General features: G+C 40.2%; 1 protein-coding gene and 1 long non-coding RNA gene across 4 annotated transcripts; both read right to left on the reverse strand.

Moving 5' to 3' along the window:
• Nucleotides 1–759: 759 nt before the first annotated feature.
• Nucleotides 760–9,351, reverse strand: LOC122200472. 3 transcript variants are annotated; one of them, XR_006193817.1, is made up of 5 exons: nt 9,170–9,351; nt 8,745–8,818; nt 7,810–7,938; nt 2,025–2,082; nt 760–821 (listed from the first exon to the last, which is right to left on the reverse strand). It is a non-coding gene; the product is annotated as an uncharacterized LOC122200472 (long non-coding RNA). The 3 variants fall into 3 exon arrangements; XR_006193816.1 differs by lacking the exon at nt 760–821 and having other exon boundaries at nt 1,829–2,082; XR_006193818.1 differs by lacking the exons at nt 760–821; nt 8,745–8,818 and having other exon boundaries at nt 1,829–2,082.
• On the reverse strand, nt 4,408–5,346 carry LOC122200470 (olfactory receptor 5B3-like). Its single transcript, XM_042906091.1, has one exon. The coding sequence runs from the start codon at nt 5,344–5,346 to the stop codon at nt 4,408–4,410; it is 939 nt and encodes a 312-aa protein (XP_042762025.1).
• Nucleotides 9,352–10,432: the final 1,081 nt, after the last annotated feature.

Consider the following 10,432-nt stretch of genomic DNA (forward strand, 5'->3'; position numbering starts at 1 on the left):
GGTGAGATAACATCTGTGGGCTCAAAAGTCTTGCAATTCAGTGCTACAACTAAACCTATAAAAACAAAGCAATATAATTCGTAACTGTTTTAGTAGTTCTATGGAGAAGGTTGGCATTATAGATGATTGAAAGAGAGATAAGAAAAGGAACAGAAGGGAAAGGATATTGACATGTTTTGAGCAGCTACTCTGTTCCAGGCACTGTGCTACAGTCTGGCTCATTCAGAGCCCGTTTAATAGAAGTCTGTGGGAGAGGCAGTAGTTTCCCCATTAGAAACTCAGAACACTTACATAACTTGCCCTACATCACAAAGTTTGGTTTGGAACGGAATTCACATTGGATTTGTTCTCTCTCCGAAACGTGTGCTAAGTTGGCGTTAGCCATTTTGGTTATGATTTGGAGGCTGGTGAGTTTTCAAAAGAAATCATTGTAGAATCAGGATATGCTGGAGAAATTTGATAGTTTTCCCAGCATAAATCCTCCCCACCCCCACAACATCGTCCAGATGATCTTATGGGAAGCTCTCTGAATCTGTTAGGGTCAATAATACTAGCTGCCTAGCAAGCAAACTGCAAACAGCAGTGACATGACCATAGAGGTCTTTCGTGCTTGCATATTGTTCCATTAGTTGTTCTGGGGGAATCTCTACAGAGATTCAGTTGACCCTGATTCTTTCCATTATTAATTTTGTCATCTCTTGTGGTCTGAATCCTCTCCACCCAGCTGGTGACAAAGAAAAAGAATGAACAGGACATCACCTGGAGAGTTTTGTGGTTCAGACTCGGAAGCAGCATGTATGATCTGTACTCACATTCCATGGCTAAGAACACAAACATATGGTCAAAATTAATTGTATGAAGGCAGAGGAACAGAGCCTATGTTTTTTCCAGGAGTATAAAAGAAATAGTTTGGGAAAATAACCAACCAGTCTTTTCCATTGTAATGCTTATGATCATCAAATATTCATCTTAAACCTCCTTTCGTACAGAAAATTTCTTATTCACCTCCACCAGGGAGACAACCTAAACCCCAACTAATTAATATAGAAGCACAATGTCCAGGCTATTGGAGAAGTTAAAAGGTCTTCTCCACCCAGTCCTTGTGTGGCTCCTTGTTGCCTAGTAACTTATGCACTAAAAGGAAAACTTAGCTTCTTCCACATTCATTCCCAATAAATAAAATTGGACTAGAGTAAAGATAATGGGAAAAAAGGAGCTCCCATTCAGAATAGATAGTAATGGAAGGCGCACAGATTTCAATTTAGAAATCTTATGGAATCGACATTTTGAAGGCCCCTCAACCCTGGTGATGGAGTATATTTCTTTATAAGACCCTGATTTTTCTTTTTGGAAAAAATTCCATTTTCTATTAGTTTCCTTAGTACCTGGTCCAATCTCTTAAATGTTTTTTTTAATCCATTATTTTTTTTAACCTCTTTTGAAATATATCAGAGAAATAACTATGTCCAATGCCATATTAACAAACAACAACATCAGCATCACAGTTTGGTAATTTTTTTTTAAGTTTATTTCTTTATTTTGAGAGAGAGCATGAGCAGGGTAGGGGCTCAGAGAGAGGGAGAGAGAGAATCCAAGCAGTCTTGGTGTCTTCAGTATGGAGCCCGATTCGGGGCTCAAACTCACAAACTGTGAGATCATGACCTGAGCTGAAATCAAGAGTCGGTTGGTCAACTGACTGAGCCATGCCCTAAAGTTTGGTAGTTTTTTATTTAGTTATCTTGTTAGATTTATAACTATTTGATTTGGGGGCTTCTAATAGGAAAGGCCTCATGTTTTTAATTTCAGTTCCTGTTTGTTCATTTCAGTATATAAGAAAGTGATCAAATTTAGTATATTAGCCCTGCATCCGACAATCATTCTATAATCACTTATTAGTCCCAGGAGGGTTCTTTTCTCCTATTTTTTCCTATTTTTTACGTAGGCATTCATGTCACCTGTGAACAAAAAACAGTTTTTATTTATTCCTTCCCAAGTCTCCGTGTCATGAGATTCCATTCACGTACCGTAGGGATGGAGGAAAGCTCAGTGGTTTCCACAGATGAAGGAGTAGGGACTGGCAGTCTATAACAGAAATGGAAAGGGAAATATTAGAATTATAATGTATTCTCCATGGTACAGTGCTGGTATGACACTTGATCTTAGCCAAAAGGCTGAGAAGTGATAGGGCAGTGCTGGTGAACACAATGCTCTGCATTTGTTAAAACCCTTAAAACCCTACATGGCAGAGTAAAATTAATATATACAAAGCTTGGGTTCCTAGTGTTACAAATGCCCCATGGTAATATAAAATTCCTTTTTAGAGGAGACTAGGTGAGAGTTGTATTCATTTCCTATGGCTGTTATAACAAATGACCACAAACCTAGAAGCTTACGCAACACATATTAATTCCTTCACGGTCTAGAATCCAAAAGTCCAAATCAGGTTCTCTGGACAAAAGTCAGTGTATTAGAAGAGCCACCCTCCATCCATAGGCTCTAAGGCAAAATCCATTTCTCTCCTCTTCCATTTTCTGATGGCTGTTGTCATCCATGATTTGTGGTCACATCACTTCATCTATTTCCAATGTCACATTGTCTACTATTTTATCTGTGGTCAAACTTCTTATAATTATACGTGGGATTTCCTTCCTGGTCCACACAGAAAATATGGGATATAATCTTTAAGTTAATCAACTCTACATAGTCCTTTTAGGCCATATAAGGTAACCTTGGAAGATTCCAGAAATTAGGACGTGGATCAAGTCATTATTCAGATTGCCACAGGGTTACATTGAACATTCTGCACTGTTCTGAAAATTTTTTGTAACTCTAAAATAGTTCTAAAATGAAACAATTATTTAAGATAATTATAAAAATTTAGGTAATAATGTTTTTGACAGGAGAAATATTTCCATAAACGTAGAAGTGAATGTTTGTGTTATATTGCACTGCCCCCAAATAGTAGGATGAAAATACTAGTATATTCAAGCACAGTCTTACAAATATTGAAATATCAAAGCCTCTTATTATCTAGAGGTAACAAATTAGTTGAGGGTACATATTTATGTGGGTAGATTTTTATAGTATAAAGCTTTCTGAAGATCAAAATTAAAAATATAAATATTGTGCATTATACTAGCATATTGAATGTACATTATCTTTATTATTGACAGATATTGTCGTATATATTTCTATGTAGATATCTAGAATCATTTCAGTTAATTATATTTCATACATATGAAGTAATTTTCAAGTATAATGGGATACTAACATTTAAATAATTTTTTTGAGAGAGAGAGAGAGAGAGAGAGAGAGAGAATTTCAAACAGGCTCCACATTCTGTGTGGAGCCCAGTGAAGGGCTTGATCCCACGACCCAGGATCATGACCTGCGCCGAAATCAAGAGTTGGACACTGAACCGATTGAGCCACCCAGGTGTTCCAACACTTCAAATAATTTTAAATTTAATGTCTTTTTATGATTTACTAAGGAGTATTTATTTGATACGTTACTTCCCATTTAATGAGGCATCACTTCAAAGTAAAAATTATAGAATTGTTTCAGATGATTCACTTGATTATGGGATCCAGGAAATCATTGTGCCCAAACTTTGGAGTACGAACACTGAATGAGATAAAAATATTTCAGCAAAGCAGAAAATAAGCTGTGCCCCCTTAGGGTAGATACACTCATTTAGTAGTATATTACTTTAAGTATATTCTCAAGGTTATTCTTAAGTTAGGACTCTTTGAACAGCATTTAACTAATGAAATAAAAATATTGGACATAAGTTTCTATTCTAATACATGAATTAAATATTTAAATTATTATTATTAAAAACTAACAAAATTCCAGTTAATTCTGGGAAATTCCCTACTCCAATGTGTATGTATCCTCATGGCACATAAGGATATGTGCCCTTCTGTTCATGGTCTCATTTGTGTCCCTATTTTATGTGTTTCTGCATTGATGTAGTAGAAACAAATTCATGTAGAATAAATGAAGAAATCAATACCTGCTTTTACAAGTAGGCCCCAGGCGATTTTTTTTTGACAGAGAGAGATGGGGAGCCAGTGAGCAAAGGGCAGAGAAAGAGAAGCAGAGCTCACTTAAGTGGGGCTCAAGCTCACCCAAGACGTGGCTCCAGCTCACCCGATCTGGGGCTCCAACTCAAGAACCCTGAGATCATGACCTGAGCAGAAGTCACATGCTTAATGCCTGAGCCACCCAGGCACCCAGGCACTGAGACATCTTAATCATTATTGTTCAGGTTATTACATTTCCGGACATATGTTTTTTTCCTTCAGGATAAGAGGCATTGAATAAGCAAAGATATCACTTCAGAAACTTAATTTCATGGTGGTCTTAATGAAACTAGATTAGTGTACATTGTACAATGTTAAAAAATCACAATCTTAAAGATAATTTTGCCTCTGAAACGACCTTCGTGAGTGCACTCTTAACCTCTTTGTTCCTCAAGCTATAGACCACAGGGTTCAGCATGGGGATGACCATGGTGTAGAACACAGATGCCATTTTGTCTGTGTCCATGGAATGGCTGGAACTGGGCTGTAAGTACATAAAAATGAGTGTCCCATAGAAGATGGAGACTGCAGAGAGGTGAGAAGCACAGGTAGATAAAGCCTTCTGATATCCTGTAGATGAGTGCATCTTTAGGATGGTGATAAATATGAATATGTAGGAAATCAAGATGACCATGAGAGCAAAAAAGCTGTTGAAGCTCACTACATAAACAAGAACCAGCTCACTGACACGTCTATCAGAGCAAGAAAGAACCATGACTGCAGGAACATCACAGAAAAAATGATGAATCACATTGGACATACAAAAGGAGAGTCTGAACGTGTCTCCAGTGTGGATAGAGGCATTCAGGAAACCACAGGTGTAGGAACCTATGGCCAGACGCGCACACACACCTGTCGTCATGGTGGTGGTGTAATGGAGGGGTCTGCACACTGCTGCATAGCGGTCATAGGCCATTGAAGCCAACAGGTAACTCTCCACAGTGGCAAAGGCTGCAAAAAAGAACATCTGAGCAGCACATGCATTGTAGGAGATGACCTTGTCTCTTATAAGTAATCCAGCCATGACCTTGGGAGTGACAGCTGTAGAGTAACAAAGGTCCACGAGAGACAGGTTACTGAGGAAAAAGTACATGGGAGTGTGGAGACGAGAGTCCAACAGAATCAACACTATTATCCCCAGGTTTCCAACCAGAGTGATGAGGTAGATGAGGGTGAACACGATAAAGAGGGGAACCTGCAGTTCTGGATCACTGGTTAGTCCCAGCAAGATGAACTGTGTCACTTCTGTCCTGTTATCCATCAGTGTTGAGAACCACAAATGCTGTGGCAATTAGAAGAAAGAAATGGGTGATAAACCAAGAGACTTATATTGAAAAGTGTATACATACAGTATGTGTTATTTCATTAGAGCAGTAGCTTGTATATCAAGTTTCTCCAGATAAAAAAAAATTAGCTTGACAACAAAAGTCAGCGCATTAATGATGTGTAGATTTGCAAACTGTTGAATCTGAAGTATGGAGCATCTCTTCAATTCTGAAGTTTTAGAAATCTGTAAACTGAGACGTAGAGAATTAAATAACTTGATCAAGATGGCTCGTCCAGAAGAAATGTCTGGCCGTTCACTTCCCCCAAGCCTAGTGAAAGCAGGTACTTGCCCATGACTCACCCACCAGGAACTGCTGCAGACCCTGTAGAGGTACAGACGGTCCCCAACCTACGATGATTCGATTTAATGATTTTTCCACTTTACGATGGTGCCACAGTGACGCACATTCGATGGAAATCAAACTGTGACTTTTGAATTTTGACCTTTTCCCAGCCTACTGATGTGAGGCTTGACTCTCACGATGCTAGGCATTGGCACCAGCCACAGCCCCCAGTCAGCCACGCAATCATGAGGGTCAACAACCCAGACACTGGCAACCGTTCTGTGGTTCACTTTCAGTACATTACATGAGATATTTATTAGAAAACAGACTTTGTGTGAGATGATTTTGTGCAACTGTAGACTAATGTAAGTGCTCAGAGTATGTTTGAGGTAGGAGAGGCTAAGCTATGATGTTCAGTAAGTCAGGTGTATTAAGTAAATTTTCAACTTACCATATTTTCAACTTACCATGGAGTTATTGAAACATAAGCTCATTGTAAGTCCTGGAAAATCTGTATATTCCTTACATCCTCTCAAGAACATCATGAGTTTAATTTGTCATTACGGTCATTTAAATTATGATGCACAAGGGGTTCCTGGGTTGCTGTCACTTGAGTGTCTGACTCTTGATTTTCGCTCTGGTCATGAGATTGAGCCCTTGCATCAGGCTCCACGCTGATTCTCTTCCTGTCTCTCTGCCCCTCGCCTGCTTGTGCTCTCTCTCTCTAATAAATAAATATGCACAGGACATTGAGTAATTTTTTATATTTATTTATTGAAAAAAAGGTCTAATGTTTATTTGTTTTTGAGAGAGAGAGAGAGTGTGAGCAAGTGAGGGGCAGAGAGAGAGGGAGACACAGAATCCAAAGCAGGTTCCCGGCTCTGAGCTGTCAGCACAGAGCCCAAAGGCAGAGCTCGAACCCGTGCACCATGGGATCATGACCTGAGCCGAAGTTGGAGGTTTAACAGACTGACCCACCCACAGGCCCCGATTTCTTATATTTAAATGAATATTAGTTGACAAGCCATGCTTTGAACCAACTTTTGAACCCACACTGAATGGTTCCTAAGATGACAGTCTAAAATGTATTGAAATGAAATTGAATTTAACTCAACTTACGATTGCTCATTGTCTCTACTGGTCCAAAATCAGTTTGTGGTTTCCCACTGAAGTGTCTGAGAGGCACATGCATGGTGCACACGGTGGGCTACCTGGAGCTTGAGGAGCTGGGATAGTCAGTACTCCTCCATAGGACGAGTACTATAAATCTGTTCACTTAAACTTGAAGCCTTGGAAGGGCATCCCTCTTCTGCTAACTACTCACATCTTCCTCCTAAACTTTGACAATTTCCCGTACAATAGGGGAATTACTTGCCAACATTAGACATTGTGGACATTGTTTGCCAGCCTTAGCACACTTGTCCACTTGGATCCTATACTACATTCTATAGCAATAATACAGGGTTTATCTGTAAATGCATATGTGTATACATACGTAGGTGGTATTATTATTCCTCCTTCACCATTGTGGAGCATGAAGATTTGAGAAGTTATGCGATGCTCTAAAATACACAGCTAGCATGGGAAAGAGTCAAGATTCAAGAGTTAAATCCACCTTCTGTGTAATCAAAAGGCTCTGCTTTTAGCCATTCGCTGTCAACATCTGTGGTTGTACTGCTGACGATAAGCTTGAAATTATAGGGAAAAGTTATAGGGAAATTATAGGGGATCTTGTTAATTCATATGAGGGATTTTGTTTAAAGGTTTAAAGGGTAGTTTAAAGGTTATTTCACTCTTGCTCTTGCTTGTTTGTGCCCAATGAGAGGCCAGCATTGAGTGACCAGGATGAAATCACCACTCGATCAATTAGAGAATCATCTGTGGCTCTTTTGTTCATATCTTTAGCAAAGCAGAACGATGTTCCTTAAGTATCAATAAACTCCCTTCTGAAGGAAATTTTGACATGTATACTCCAGTCTCACCTCCGTAGTTTGGAAAAACATTGAAAACATCGATTTCTGTTCTCGAATAACTCGAAGTAAGCAGAGCTGCCCTACTGCTTTTGCATGGATTACACTTGTCGTTAAAAATGTTTACGGAATATGGATGCTTACCTGTCTTCTGGGTGAACAGGAAGAGCCAATGCTGAGTAGCGGGTCTGAATCAGAATCTCAGCCATAGGATAATGCATAAATCTTACTACAGGAGCTCTCTCAGGACATGGTCATAAGGCTCCAAGTTCTCTGAGGCAGGGAAAAATGGAGGAAAGCATATTAATATGGTTCAATTTCTGAACCTACCATGCATTCCTTCTGTGTCCTTAGAGGAATCACTGACTTCCTCCTTATTTGTAAAATAAAGATGATAAGATTATCTCTTACATAATTCACAGACTCGTGTCTGTAAATAACAAGCAGGGAGGGTCTGTAAAACATCTCAGCAAGAAATTATCATTTTTGAAGTCAATCGATGTGATTTTTCTCTTGGGGTGTTTCCCCTGAATGTGGTTGCAGGCTGATAGAGAATCCACGATAAGACTTCTGTGCACTAGCAAGTTTAACATTCACATGAATAAATGATCACCAAATGGGTTCAGCATGCAGACTGGTGCCTCTACAATGATGTCATATGGAGTCATCTTGGGATTTCATTGGCTAATGCATGGGGACATGGAAAGAATTATAGAGACACAGGGACTTCTGGGAATTTCCCCTGGGAGAACATTTCTGGCACCTCATCCCACCTTCTCAGGATGGAAGCAATTAAACAGCCTGTGGGAGCCACTCTGGTTATTTTCACTGAACACACACGTTTTTGTATTACTTGTTATTTTTGTCAGTTTATAATTAATGCATGATTTCCATACAGTAACATCCACAATCTTAGCATATAGTTTTAGGAATATTGTCAGGTTCATGTCAAGTAAGCACTATCACCTAAAAAAATTCATACAAACCTCTCTGTGTAAACCCATTCTCCCACTCACTGCCCCTGGAAACCCATAAACTCTTTTGTCCAAATAAAGTCGCCTTTTCTAGAGTGTCCTTACCCGTAATCTTAGAACATGTACTGCGTAGGTCTATAATTTTTCACTCAGCATTTGAGGCCCATCTGTATCGTTTCCTGTATCAAAGGAGAATATTTTTACTGCGGGGTAGAATTTTACTATCTGGTTGTTACTGATGGTTTATCTTATTCTTAGTTGAAGAACATTTGTGTTGGTGCTAGTGTTTTGCGATTACAAATAAAGCTGATTTAAACATCTGCCTCGAGTTTTTTTGTTTGTCTGTTTTCATGGCAAAAATTCTTATTTTTTAATGGAAATGTAGTTAGCACAAAATGTTACATTAGTTTTAAGCATACACCACAGTGATTTGACAACTCTATGCATTATGCTCTGCTCACAATTGTAGCTACCGTCCGTCCCCAGGCAGCACCATTACAATACCACTGACTATATTCCCTGGGCTGCACCTTCTATCCTTGTGACATATTCATTCCATTCCTGGAAGACTGAATCGCCCACTCCTCTTCACCTATTTTGCCCTTCCCCCACATGGCTCTGGCACCACCAGTCTGGCAACCACCAGTCTGGCACTGGCAACCACCAGTCTGTTCTCTGTATACATGGGTCTCTTTTAGCTTTCTGTGCGTACGTAACCTCTGTCTGGTGGAATGTGTTAAGTCTTCCGCTGTCACTCCTACGGTGACGGAGGGCTTCTCACAGAGGAGGAAGTCATCTCCTATGACGTATGCGGTGCTCGGAGGTTCTTCCTTCTGGCTTTTGCCACCGTAGACGGCTTCCTGGTAGCTGTCGTGTGTAGAGTGTCAGCGCTTACTTGGCACCCGCCGCTCTGACCACCATCGTGTGTGCTCAAATGGTGGTAGGCAGGTACGTTTGGGGCTTGCTGAATTTGCCATCCACACTGGAGTCACCTTCGGCCTCTCTTTCTGCCATTCCGATGTGGTCCACTGCTTTTTCTGTGCTTTTTCCACAGCCCCTCGATCCTGGCTCTTTCCTGCTGTGCCATCTATGTAAATGAGATTGTGCTCTTTAATTAGTGGATTTCTAAGTCCGTTTTGCCCTTATAGTTATCTTGACCTCCTATCTGTTCACATTCCTTGCCATCCTGAGGATGCTCTCAGCACAGGGACAGCGACTTGCTACTTGCACGTGGGCTTACTCATGCGGTTGCATATCTGCTGCACAGTCAGCCGGGCTCAAAGGCTCAACATGGCATTACTCACGTTTCTGACCGTTGATTCTGGTTATTCTCTCCCTTTTCTCCACATGCTCTTTAGTCTTCCAGAGGTTGGACCTGCTTTCTTACATAATATTTTCAGTGTGAAAGTAAAACCGACTCCAAACTCACACAAGATTTTCTCTGCCACATCATCCTAATCCATGATGTCAAAGGGCTGGCCCCGATGCAAGCATGGATCGGGCATGGAAGACTCCATCTCTTGAGGAAAACAGCTGCAAAGAATTTGTGTCCATAGTTCATCTATCACAATTGGAAATTAGATTAAACTGCTATAACGAAGAAAGCCAAAACACAGTGGCTTAAATACAATACCAATTCATTTCAAATGGTGGATACCTGGGGTAGGATAAATATGAACTCTCTGGACATGGCACCCATCGGTCATTCTGGGCCAAGTTCAGTCCACACAACCTCTCTCTATCATCTTGCAGAGTGTTGAAATTCTGTCCTTATCATCACTATTCTACCTGCA

The sequence above is a fragment of the Panthera leo genome, chromosome D1 (assembly GCF_018350215.1).
Source record: "Panthera leo isolate Ple1 chromosome D1, P.leo_Ple1_pat1.1, whole genome shotgun sequence".
Classification (NCBI taxonomy): Eukaryota; Metazoa; Chordata; class Mammalia; order Carnivora; family Felidae; genus Panthera; species Panthera leo.

Coding starts and splice junctions, on each gene's coding strand:
- LOC122200470 (XM_042906091.1), bottom strand. CDS start 5,346: ATGGATAACAGGACAGAAGTGACACAGTTCATCTTGCTGGGACTAACC.